The sequence below is a fragment of the Scomber scombrus genome, chromosome 23 (genome assembly GCF_963691925.1).
Source record: "Scomber scombrus chromosome 23, fScoSco1.1, whole genome shotgun sequence".
Lineage (NCBI taxonomy): Eukaryota > Metazoa > Chordata > Actinopteri > Scombriformes > Scombridae > Scomber > Scomber scombrus.
The window spans coordinates 10,267,837-10,281,745 of NC_084992.1; the positions used below are offsets into that span (position 1 = coordinate 10,267,837).

Here is a 13,909-nt window from a genome sequence, read left to right on the forward strand (position 1 = left end):
AAAAAATTGTACAGATTCACGTTACAAATCTCTTACAGTAAAAGTCAAAAAAAATTTAAGTGCAAAATGTTTGCTAGCAATAATAATATTTACAAAACAGTCGAGCGAGATCCCTTGTTCTTCTACAGCAAACAGTAGCCACATTAGGGGAGGGTAAAAGGGGGGAAGGAGGAAGGGGATTAAAAAAAACTAAAACCAAAAAAAAAAAAGCAGTAGTTTCTTTCCCGTTCCCTTATAACTAGAGTACAGTAATAGTACAAGAAGTACAGCAGGCAGTACATGTGACAAAGGAACTGAAGACAAAAATAAATGAAAGTGAATCAGTGGAAATGTTTTAATATCAGCAGTCTTGAAGAAAGAGTGACAAAGCCAAAAAAAAGCACAAGATAATGACAGCGTTTAATAATTTTTGGGGGGTTGATCAGTGTGTGTTGTGAGAGGGAATGTTGTGTGTGGCGCACGCTCTGGTCATGTGACAGGAGTGGCAGAGGAGATGAGAGTCCAGGGGGAAGCACTGCGAGCCAGCCTTATCGGAGAGCTGCTTGCCACACTCCTGGAAAAAAGGAAAAGGAGACTCAGATAAGAGACAGGAATGCACGCACACACACACACACACAAAAATACAAAAAAAAAAAGGGGAAGTGAGGTCAGGCTTTCAGAGCACTTTACAGAACGAGCTTGGACTTTAGGGGTCGGGATATTTTTAGAAACTCACCTCGCAGTGGTAGCATTCGAAGTGATAGTCCTTGTTCATGGACACGACCCTGAGGATCTCCTCGCTGCCCTGAGACACAAAACAAGAGACAAAGAGGAGGTCAGCGCACAGCAGTCATATGGTCTGTGCCAATAATAGTCTGTTTTGATCCTTTTAAGAGCAACTTTTTTTAGACGAGAGCGTGTGAATCACCAAAAAATGCACGCTGAGTAAGCTGATTTTGACATCTTAACTGCCTGAAACTCAATAGAGGGTTTTTAAACTTTTAACCATCTAGACATGTGTTTTCTTCTTGTGTGGCTCTGGCTGTAACTGGATGTAACATTAAACAAGACACTCACCTCAGTAGGTAAGATGGGTTGTAAACAGGCAGCGCACTTCGGGGCAAAAGTCCTGCAGAAAAACACGAGAGAAGGTTTCATTTAGAAAACACGAGGAGGGCTAAGATGGTTGAGTAATGCCTTTGAATAGAGGTTGGATGAGTAAGAGAAATACTTTGAATGTTACGCATGCAAAAAACAAAATTCCCCTAACATTTCTGTTTCACGTAATCCTCGATTTAAAACGGGATATCTTCATATTTGACAGATGCTGTTAAATATAATACACAGAAACATGAGGAAAAACCTTTTTAAGCATCTAAACATGTCTGAGTATGGGCTATGAGTAAGTTTACTGCTCCACTTCTTCAAATTCTATGTGTTGTTGCTTCACTGGATAGTTCAGGGAGCGTCTGGATATTTCAGCGCTTGCGTTTCAGGTGTAGTAAATATTCTTCAAAACGCACGACAGAAGTCTCACTTGTTATAGTCTGCGACGCAGTAGATGCTGCTGTGTTGGTCCACGGTGAAAGGCACCCCATCCAGAGCCTTGCCACACACAACGCAGCGGAAACAGCCGGGATGGTACGAGTTCCCGAGAGCTTGCAGGATCTGAGACAGTGAATAAACACTTCATTATTCCCACAGATAACAAACCGAGACTGTAAATAGGCTCAGTTTTGATTGCCTGTACTTCATTTCTTGGTGTTTTATTCACCTTTTCCCCTCATTTAGCTCTTATTACATTATGTTAATGGTTTGATTGGTTTCTTACAGCTTTATTTGCCTTTGAACTGTTATAATATAAACTGCTTCTTATTATAATAGACTAACTATAGTTGATTTCCCCCCCCTTCGCCTCTGTTACTGTAACAATTTGTAGCCGTAAAAGCATTTTTTTGGCCATTCAAATAAGGCCTGTGGATTTCAGGCACATTGTTAACTTTTTCTATTTATATTATTGGTTATTACGTGGTTCAAATATGGTAAAACGTCTTAAGCCGATCACTGCAGAGTCTTATTTCTTTGTTTATCAAAAACATTCCAGTGAAGATCTGCCGTGGGAACCCGAGGACGGGCCAACAAAAAGACGTCACTCAGTTTCTCTATCCTCGAGGGGGGTGAGGGGGGGGCTTCTTGAAAGGCATTGCTGGAAAAATGTAATGCATTTTTAAGGAGGCGTATATTTCCTTTAAATCTTACATAAGTCCGAGTTTAGAGGTGTTTGCTTGCGCACACACACACACATATATATACAAACACACACACCCCCTCTCACCTGTTCGAGAATAAGGTGGCCACACACATTGCACTTCTCAGCGGCAGCCTGGAATCCCGAAAACTGTAATTACAACGAGGGAGAATATCATTAGCCGACAATCAATCCCTCTATGACTCCCCCCGCCAGCAAGACGGATGACAAAACACACCTTGACCTCATCTCTTACCATGTAATCCTCTTTACAGTACACAGAGCCGTTGACATTGTAGAAGTCCTTGTTTCTCAGGGTGCGTCCTGCGAGAGGAGAGAGAGAGAGAGAGAGGGAGGAGAGAGACTCAGCATCGTACAAGCCGGGACGTTTTGATAGTTAACAGTCAGAAAAGGTGCAGATAGGGAGAGCAGCTCTAAGCTCAGATACTTGTTGGGAAAGTGGGGAGTTAGAGGCAGGGTCCCCACGGATCCTTAAAATGTCTTAAAATGTCAGGAATTGTTGAAATTAAGGCATTAAATTTGCACTGAATGAATAAGCACAAGTATATTTGTTCAGTTCATCATTATTCTCTGATTATTTTACATAACCAAACAATCAACTTACTAATCGCCTACTATAATGAAACTAATCATTAGTTGCAGTCTTGTATAAATAACTTTAATTACAAAATGAGCTCCATTTCAACCCACTACAACAGTAAAATCCTGCTTTTGCATTATTATATTTGTCTCAGCAATGGTATTTTTGACCCATTTTTACATTTAAGAGGTGTAAAAACACCATATACACATTTCTTTTAGCCCGACTATTACTAAAGTGACCCACAGTATACAAAAATGGAAATAAAATGCATCATTTTTTAAAAGTGTTTGTGCAGCTGATACACATTTTTATATTTTTATATATGCAAATGTACACATTTGATCTGTGTTTATTATAAAAATCCAAAAATCTGCATTAAAACATGTCGTATTCATCATATGGAAAGGGGGGGATACTCACCACAGGACACACAGGTGAAGCATCGAGTGTGATACAGGCTGTCCAGAGCCTGACAGGCATTATCCGCCCCGTACACACCTTTCCCACACTTCACACAGGTTCCTGCCGACACAATGGAGGGAGGGGGGGGGGAGCGGGGAGAAAAGAAAGAACAACACAAACGAACATTTAGTCAAGAGTAAATCGCTTTGCGGCTCTTAGCACTTCGTTTACGACGCATTCCAAGAGGATGTGTCTGAAATCCAACTCCACGCAAAGTGTCAACACTTGTAAATCCTCTCGTTCGCACCACCTAGGGGATTTTCACACAGTTTAAAAAACCAAGTTACCCCATGCCAGCCTGTTTGCTCATCCACTCAAAAGTGTCTGAGGCTCTGTTATTAAAGGGAAACTCCACCGGATCTGACTTTTTTTTGGCAGTCGTTCTTTCAAAAAAGAGAAAAGGGAAAAAAACCTCTTTCTTCTTCTGTGAGTGAGTGAAGACGTTCCCTTAAATTTGACTTTAAACCGCCGCAGTCAGATCAATTCAGCAATTAAATAAGACTACACTTATTCAAACGCTTAAATAAATATATAAAAATGATCCTTTGTGGCTTTCCTTCACATCATTATCTCCTAGCAGATCATTATTTCTTCTCTCTTTTTAAGTCTACAGAACAAATGCTCACTTGCCACTTTCTGGTCAAACAAAAGCAGCTTTTTTTCTTCTTCAGTTTTTCAGGAACAGGAAGGTAAATAATCAGCATTTTTTTAGGTCAAGATTACCATGTTTTACTGCTGAGTGGCGTTAAAAAACCCTCCCGAGGGGCAAGTTAAATACAGTCAATCTTTACAGCTAACTAGTTTTTCAGTGTGTTTTGCACCTCTTAGAAGACACTCCAGTACATGTACTTTAAATGTAAAGTGGAAAAGTGGCTACAGTGTTCCTGTGATCTATTTAAAGGGTCTGCTTGTGTTTTTTTTCTCTCTCTCTCTCTCTCTTCCCCCTCTCTTTTTTTCTAATGTGGCTGAGGGAGTGCCACACAAATCAAGAATTCCTACACTCTGTACCGCCGCTGCCGCCGCCACCGCCACGGTTTTGGACAGTCCCTCCGATATTTAAGAACTGGCACGACTCTCTCCTAAAGCCAAAAGCCAGAAACCAGAAGAAGGGCCACGGCTCAAGCTTCGGAAAGCTTAAAATATAATAATGACTGACGCTGCTGCATATGTAGAATAAAGCTGGGGAATGATTGGTTTATGTGACGGGGGGACGGCATAAAGACAGGGACTCGCTTTCCTTCTTTCTTTTTTTTTTTTTTTTTAAAGGGTTTATAAGTAAGAAGACAAGATTCAGATACAATAAAAAAAACACAAAAATTAAGTCTGGCCCACTTCCAACTAAAATATGTGGATGTTTTGAAGCTAAAACTAATTTTAGGACTCTTTTTTTAAACGTGTTGCACCAAAAACAAACAAAAAAATCAATCTTTCATTAGTTCAGCTTAGGACAAAACTTTTCATTTTTACTCTTTTTTCACCTAAATTATGAAACAGCTTCTTGGCTCAGTATTAGATTTTAACATAGGTGTGTTACTCTGTGTGTGTGTGTGTGTGTGTGTGTGTCGGCAGAGCTCGTAGCGTCTGTCTTCACGGCTCGGCGCTCCTCATTTCTTGTCCTAATGGCAGAGAGGAGTACAGTATTGTATGTCCCCTCCGGGCGCACATACCTGAGCAGAGAAAACAGGCTACAGCACACCGCCCCTGCACACGCCAAGGCAGCATTAAAAAAAGACACACACACGCACACACACATACATGACTCACACACACACAGAGCGTTACTGTGGCCTGAAGTCACTTGGGGAAACACACCCTGCCACAGAGCAACAATATACACACATACACACACATATAAATTCAGCCACCGTAACACACTCTACACACACACACACACACACACGGAGCCCGAGCCCTAATCTTGTGTGTGACTCACGCTAATGGTCGGAGCTGTTTATATGCAACCATGTAATTTGTGTGTGAGTGTTACAGGCAGGATTTTGCAGTTAAATGGCCGTGTAGATACGCTACATTAGCCCTCTGTGTGTGTGTGTGTGTGTGTGTGTGTGTGTGTGTGTGACATCTGCCTCAAACATCAGCTGACCTCACCTCCATGTTTTGTGATACAGATGTGATCCACGAGCGACTTTATACACACACACACACACACACACACACACACACACACACACACACACACACACACACACACACACACACACACACACACACACATCTGTAGCATTAATTATGTGTGTTAATGATGGTGTATCTTTTCAGGAGCATCCGACTCCCTTGTTTTCTTTTCTTTCTTTCTTTCTCCAAATCTACTTGTCTGGATCAGTCTCTCTCTCTCTCTATCTCTCTCTCTCTCTCCTCCTTTCCTCCTTGTGTGCTCCAGACCTGCATGTCTCTGCAGGTTCCTAAGCACCATCCATCCATCCATCCATCCATCCATCCATCCGACTCTTTCAACTATTAATCTGTCCATCCATCCACACCACCCTTTCATTTAGGGGAGAGAAACCTGTGATCTGACACCAGGCAGCAACATGGAGGACAATAATCAGGCAGATGTTGCTGCTCTGTTATGAAAACATCTGTCTAAACTATTGTTATAAAAAGAGAGAGAGCGGGAGAGAGAGAAAAATTAAATAAACGACTCTTGTGGTCTCACCAAAAAACTCCTGCCGGTTCTCCCCCGCCTCTCTCCCGGCGCCGACTCCCGGGTTCTCCTGAGTTTTGCCCGGCCCCCCAGCGGTGGAAGGCCCCAGCGCCGTGGAGCCCGGTTTGGCCAGAGCCGTCAGCGCCATGGAGTGCTCCTTCAGCATCAGACCCTCCAGGAGCCCGTCCCCCTCCAGCGCCGCGTCCCTCAGGAGGAGTCGAGTCAGCTCCTCCTGGTACCGGGTCCCGGGCAGGTCTGAGTAGCTGGCCCTCTCTCCCCCCATCACGCCCCCCTCTTTGCCTCTTCCACCTCCGCGCTGCTCCTCCCACCACTCCGGACCGGCCTGGTAGCACGCAGCCGCCGGACTCCCTACAGCAGGGGGGTACGAGTGTCGGCTGTCATGGGCAGGAGGACGCATCCCCCCGTCCAGGTACTGAGTCCAGGCCTCCACAGGTGTCACCCCGGGCCTTCCTGGAGCGCCGTACCCAGCTGCGGACCCCCCTGACTGCATGGAGGGGGACTGCTGCTGTGGAGGAAGACCCCCGGAGGCGGAGTAGCGGGAGTCGTAGCCCAGGCTGATGCCGCTGGTCCGGTTGCTGCTGCAGCGGCTGCCCATAGGACTCCCGCCTCCGCCCCCGCTTGCCGTGCTGGAGGCGAAGCTGGACCTGGGGCTGACCAGGACCGACTCCTGGAGGCTGAAAGACGAGCATGGGCTCAGAGTTGGTCCTGGGGGGTAAAAGAAGCCTCCTCCTCCTCCTCCTACCCCTCCGCCCGTCACATCAGATGGACGGTGCGGTGGGTGAGAGAGGGACGCCGGCCTCGGGCTCTCCCACAGTTCGCTGCCCGTGCTGAGGCGCTTGTAGAACAGAGCCTCCTGGAGAGAGAGACGCTTGTGCCTCTCCGGCTCTGACAGGTAGCCGGTCTCCGCCAGGCCGCCGGCCCGGGGAGCCGAGCCATAGCCGGAGCTGGCGGGGTACGGTGGGGGGACAGAGAGCGGCGGCTGGGAGAGGAGTTGCTGTCTTCTCACCAGTTGCTGGAGCTCCAATGAGTAGCGCCGCTGATTCAGGGACGCCTTGGAGCCAAACGCCCCCATAACGTCACACTCGGGTCCCAAACCGGACTCACGCCTCAGGTGGGAGTCCACGCCCTCACCAAGGTAACAGGAAGCACGCTGCTGAGGGGAGCGGCGCCTCAACGGTGCCAAGTTGGAAGGATGAAGTTGTTGCTCCCCATCTGACGGTATCACGCCACCCGTGGAGGAAGTCTGTGGTGAGGTAAGGAGCTGTGAAGGGGGCATTCCCATTCCTCCTCCTCCACTACCTCCTCCTCCTCCTCCACCTCCTCTTCCACTCGCAGGAACACATGCATCGCTTGTGGTTGCAGAGGCAAGCGAGAACTGGCCGGGTCTGGAGGGCGAGGCAGCTGCAGAGCTGGGGGCTGGTGCCAGACTGCTGCCCCCACCACTGCCTCCGGAGATGCCAGCGTTGGCGTTGCTGTTATTGGAGTTGTTGGCCGTGTCGTGCTTCTTCTTGGAGCTGTTGAATTTCACACTGCCCGAGTCTGTTAGCTTTAACTTTTCTAATAACTTGCTTATCGGCCTGTCCATGATTAAACTCTACTCTTGTCTTTTTTTTCTTCAAACCGTCTAATCAAAGTCTTTCTGGTCTGTTGTGATGCCCCCCTTTAACGTTACAGATGAGTGCGCTCAATTACAGTGTGTGTAGATATACAGCAGAACAAAGATGCTCAAGTAAATCTACAGTTTTCTTTACGGCAGCTTTCAAATCCTACAAAAGATATTAAAAACTGACCTGGAAAGTAGCTCAAAGCTTCTTTAAAAAAAAAAAGGACCACTTATATATATATACACATACAATAAATACAAAAAAACAGATAAATAAAGACCTTTAAGACATTTCAGGGTGGTTACATGACTTAAGTCCTCTGAGTCATCTGGTTTGCCTTCATGTGGAAAATCCACAGGCACAGGTAGGCTGTGGTGAGGAAGAATCCATCGAGATTATTAGACAATTACTAATAGTTCAAGTCAGCCCAGCCAGGAAAGTGGAGACGCATACATCCAGGACACTTCTGCGGTGACCTATGGTCGTGGAGGGCCTCCTTTGTGGACCCTCATGTGGCTCCACATCTGCATCTTCTCTTGTTAGTTTAAGTGTCTGAAATGTGCTTCAAAAAAACAAAAAAAAAGTTGATATCTTGGTTATCCAGTGCGTATCCTTTGTTGTTGTTGTTTTTTTTTAAATTAATAGCTTTTTTGTCCAGCAGGATGCGGGTTATATATGTTTATATTTATATCGTTACTTCATGTAGGTCCAGTGTAGACAAGAAAATAAATCCTTTTGAGCTCTGATAGTCGACTCACCCGACTTCTGCCATTCATCTCAGGACGAAACGTGCTCGGAGAGGAGAAGGAAAAAAAAGACTTAAAATAACAATGTTTAACTCAATTAAAGCTACAGAAAACACACATATACACACACACACACTGCAGTCTCTACACTCCTCCGTCCGCCTGTGCTCGGTTGCTTTTATCATTCCCGTTTTCTCTCTCTCTCTCTTTCTCTCTCTCTCTCTCTCTCTCTCTGTGTCTGTCCGGGACTCGGTGAAACTTAGTAGCGGAGAAGTTTTAGGAGACAGAGAGGAGGAAATCCTGGAAACCTGCGCTCCGTTGCAGACCCGGTGCTGCACTAAACGAGTCGCTCCAGATAAATAAAATCCCTCCCCGTGTGCACTGCACGGTCGACAACTTTGTTTCTTTCTTTCTTCCCCCTAAATAATTACTTACCTCCCCCCTCTCCTCTCTTTTTTTTCTTTTTTACAAGTGTCAAGGCAGCAAGGAGGGAGAAAGAAACATCCGGTTGCAGCTTTTCACAACGCAGAGCTGCCAACGAGTAGCCAGTTTCAATCCTAGGACGATGAAGACAAGACCCCGCCCTACTCTGCCTCTGATTGGCTTGTTCTTAGTTAGGATCAGAAATAAGGGCCTGTGATTGGGTAAAAATATTAGGATAAGCCAATCAGAGGCAGAGTAAGGCGGGTCATTACTTCGCCATCCTAGGATAAAACCAATATATCGCCAACCATATTACTACTTTATTATCAACATATAAATTAAACTTTTAAGAAGTTTATACTTTTTAATATTTTGTTTGCATTGTCAGAAAGGAGATAATTCTACTTTGTTTATTATTGAGGTCGTAGTCATTATATTGAAGGGTTTTTCCTCATATTTTGACAACCTCAAGCATGTATGCTAAAGGAGTGGACAAAGAAAGAAAGACAAAACGATGCAACTCCTAATTGGTGTACAGTTTAGTCACACTTAAAGTCTTAACTACTGAAAAATCCCTTAGGAAAGCCATAAATGGTGTCCACATCTTCCTCAAAGTCATTGGATTTCCCTTTAGAGTAAATGTTAGTTATTCCACAGATAACAAGCTTCAAAAGTGCCTGTAATATTGATTTAAAGTGTCCACATCAATTGTATGTTTGGACATGAAGATAAAAAAAACAAACCATCTTTTTTCTTCCTGTATTTATAGTCTAGCCCCTCCAGTCAAAAATGTGTTTTTCTTCTTTTTTCTCACAGTCGGATGCGGAAAGTTTCTCTTCACTCAAAGAAAATCTGGTTTTAAGGAGCTGGCCCACAAGCAGGATTTGTGACATCTCAAATTATTTGGAAGGAAGTGAATTATGGTCCAGGATTCAATTTATACAAATGTGATGTGGAAACTTGAAGCCTTTAAGTGCACAAACACTGAAAATTGACTTTATAATTAAGTCCTAGTAGTAATTCTGCATCCAGCAGTTAGACTACTCAAATTAAATTTATTTACATATTTATATATTGTGGATTGTATTATGTGGGGGAAGGAGGAAATGTATTTTAAAGGATTTTAACAAGATAATTCAACTTTTTTTGTGAAAAAAAAAACACATTTGACACAGATTATTATTCAAAGTAGATTATTTAAAATGCATCTTAAAACATGTCTGAGGCTGGTCTTTAAGTTACTTACAGTAGGGAATATTCAAAGTTCTCATATAACACTTAATTATTGCTAAATAATCAGTTCTCTAAGTTAATTGAACACCTTTTTGAAAGCGGTCTAGTTTTTCCCTTTTATTTTGAAGGTGGAATCACTTGGCAACCGTTGCTACGCGCCTGTGTGCGTCTAGCTTGACGCTCCCTCCGCTCCTTTATCAGCCAGCAGGCCGGAACACCTTTCCTGCAGCCATGGCTGTGTCGTCATTCATACGCAAAAACTCCCTCCTCGGTGGATGTGCCCACTCAGCCAAGAAGAGCAGCCTTGTAGAAAGTTAAACGCAGCCCTAAATAACGTAAAAGTGTCTCCACAGGCTTTTTGCAGGTTTAAATGAACACTTCAGCCTACGTGTGTAGTGCTCAGGCGGTATTTTTGGGTCAAAATGTGGGGATGTGTGTCTACTTTAGTGCAATTTACCCTCTTTAAGTGACAGTTATGACACATTATGACCTTTTAAAGATGTATTTCAATTTTATGAGATTACTGCTATAACAAAGTTGGCACAAACATATCTGGGCTGTAAGATAACTTTACTCCACTTCACCTCCATATCTCATTCAAATTCATACACTGTATTTGTGTCTTTGTCAGTCCTGCACACACACAAACACACACACACACACACACACACACACACACACACACACACACACACACACACACACACACACACACACACACACACACACACACACACATAGTTTATTTAGGCTCCAATTCATATTTATATCTACACTGGTATTTATTCTGCTTTATGTGCATGCACATAGTCTTTATACTTGTATTTATATTCTGATTTGTTTTGCACACACGTCATTTTTAATCATGTGAATATACAAGCAGATAGTCCAACCCCACTGTACAGCTTCTTGGTAAACGACTGTCCCTCCATTCATCACAGTTATGTTTGTTTAATGCTCATATTTATTTCTTTTTGTGTTGACATCTGGATTACATTGAACTCCTTGTACTTCCTACTTGGTGAATAAATCTGATTCTGATACTTTTGACTGGATTTATGCCAAGAAATAGATTAAGAAAAAACGAATTTACACACTGTTTTTGGCGTCTGGTTGATAGGATCTGCACTGGATGAACAACACTTGGACTCAAGACTACAATATTTCTATAATTTTGGTTGCAGCTCTGTAATTATTATATATATTTGAAGTAACTTTTTTCTGTCTATTTATCAGTCCATTTGTGTCTTAACGTGTAATTATTTTATACTGTATGTGTTTCTGTACATGAACCAGAGAGGACATGTTTCCTTTAGCCATTTGAGTTAAAGGAACAATACATATAATTTGGTGGTAACGGTGAAGAGCAGGGTCAGTGAGGACACCAAGGTAATGTCCTCCACATTGTTTCTAGGAGGAGCTTGAACAAGTTGAAGAGTTTATGTTTCACAGTTTCACACAAATTACACATGGTGGGTATTTAAAGAATGATATGTGACTCTCTATTTCTAAACTGAAGCCACTTCTGTACATAATAGATGTATATATTTACTTATATGTGTTTAGGTTTTGAATTCATTTAGGTTTTATTATGCACAATGGGAGTCTTTAAAGTGGGGCCTTAAGGACCCTGCACTCCCACACACCTGCTAAATCCACACAAGGCTGAAGGTGGGAGCAGGAGATTTTAATCACACACAATCTGTTCACACCCGCAGAGCCCCAAAAAACAGGTCTTATCAGTCAGGTCTTATCAGCTAAAATGAAAATCACTTGTGTACGTTTACCATGGGTGTGCAGGGCCTTTAAGTCAACACCTGCATTATTATCTGATCTTGAGGGCCCATCTTCTAAAAGAGCCCTGTCCCAAAATATTCTATTGAGGACTTTAATATGTCAGTTTTTATTGTGTTTATGCTGCATTTTTTTTTAAAAAACAAACAAAAAACCCCAAACTATACACACAATGCACATAGAGCAGGAGAAATGTGGGGGGGTCAATCAGGGTCCACAGCTCATTTTCTGCCCCAGGGGCCCCTCAGCAGTTTAATCCAGCCCTGATTCTGATTCTGCATTTGGTAAGCTAACCATTATGTTAATGTTTATTATGACTGAGCACTGCATACAGATGTAGTCATGTGGCTGTGGTTTGGCTTAAACGGTGAAGTGACCACCGAGCCAAACCACCAATATAAACAATTCTCTTCTCACAAAAGCCCTTATTTAGTCTTTGTTTCCCTCATACGACTACAACCCCCAAATCATTACCAAAACCAAACCTGCTGCTTCCGCCATAATGTTTTAAGTTGTGGAATGGCCTTAAATAGCCTACAGTGGTGAAAATTGTGGAATTTACTCCATTATTCCCATTTTTGCCACTTTCTAATACGTTCTCAAGAAAATATCAACTCCACCACATTTATTTGACAGCTATAGAGACATTGTGAATAAATACATTTTTTAAAAACTGGACACATGAATGGATTGATAATAATACAATGATCAGAATCACCTTTATTGGCCTGGTGTGTTGACACATACAAGGAATTTACTAGAATTTTATGGATCAAACAATTATCTTGTTAATTGAGAAAATAATCGGCGGATCAATAGCTGCAAGAACATTACACCTTACTATGCAAATCCCAGGAACCTTGCACACATGTATATTATCTCAGGAACTTCTGCATATTGCACATTTATATAGATTGTTTACTGTTTGTAATATTTTATTTTACTGTATTTTATCACTATCACCCTTACACTGCCACTTTTTCTACTCTACTGCTGTGTCAATTTGAATTTCTCCCAAAGGGGACAAAGATACATCTTATCTAATCTTACTATATGGTACAGTGATGATTTAGTAGTCTATGTCAGTGTTATTTCACAGATTAACACAGGACTGTAGGATATATAATACAAGGCAGATGCTGTTCTGCGTAATGTGAACTTTAACTTTTGATACTTAAAGTGCAATTTGCTGATAACAGCATTTTTTTTTTTTTTTAGAATTTACATGTATAAAACTGTATATGCAGTGCTTTTACTCAGCCTATTTATATATAGCCTTATTCTATTATATATCTATAGCCTACTACATCTATACTCTAGTATATTATATATCTATAGCGTACTACATCTACACTCTAGTATATTACATATCTATAGCGTACTACATCTACACTCTAGTATATTATATATCTATAGCCTACTACGTCTACACTCTAGTATATTATATATCTATAGCCTACTACATCTACACTCTAGTATATTATATATCTATAGCCTACTACATCTACACTCTAGTATAGCCTCTTCTATTTAAATAATTAACTTCCTCCAACCTGCTTCAAGTGCAATTTGCTGAATAGCATTTTATTTAAATAGTTTTATTTGTGTAAAAGCAATATGCAGTACTTTTACTCATGTTATTTATATATAGCATCATAGTAATATACATCTACACTCTAGTATAGCTTATTTTACTAAAAATAAGTTACTTCCTCCAACCTGCTTAAAGTGCAATTTTCTGATAATAGCATATTTTATATAGCTTTACCTGTGTAAAATTGTACATGCTGTGCTTTTACTCATCTTATTTATATATAGCATCATTCTAATATACATCTACACTCTAGTATAGCTTCTTCTACTTAAATAAGTTACTTCCTCCAACCTGCTTAAGTGCAATTTGCTGATAATACCATATATATTTTTTTATAGTTTTACAAGTGTAAATGTTTATATGCAGAGCTTTTACTCAGCCTATAACCTTATTCTAATATATATCTACACCTATACTGCAATATAGCTTCTTCCACTTTAATACATTACTTCCTCCAACACTGTTTTAATAGTAGTTATTCTGTATTGCGGTGAAATGGTGTAAAAAAAAAAAAAACTGCGTTGTTGTTGTTGTTTAGA

General features: G+C 41.8%; 1 protein-coding gene across 1 annotated transcript; it reads right to left on the minus strand.

The window, feature by feature from the left end:
- Nucleotides 1–6: 6 nt before the first annotated feature.
- ajuba (ajuba LIM protein) lies at nt 7–8,728 on the minus strand. The gene is made up of 8 exons (XM_062444761.1): nt 5,968–8,728; nt 3,252–3,353; nt 2,484–2,551; nt 2,315–2,377; nt 1,517–1,647; nt 1,057–1,108; nt 716–784; nt 7–553 (listed from the first exon to the last, which is right to left on the minus strand). The coding sequence occupies exons 1-8, from the start codon at nt 7,559–7,561 to the stop codon at nt 422–424; spliced, it is 2,211 nt and encodes a 736-aa protein (XP_062300745.1). The 5' UTR covers nt 7,562–8,728; the 3' UTR covers nt 7–421.
- Between the last annotated feature and the right edge of the window lie 5,181 nt (nt 8,729–13,909).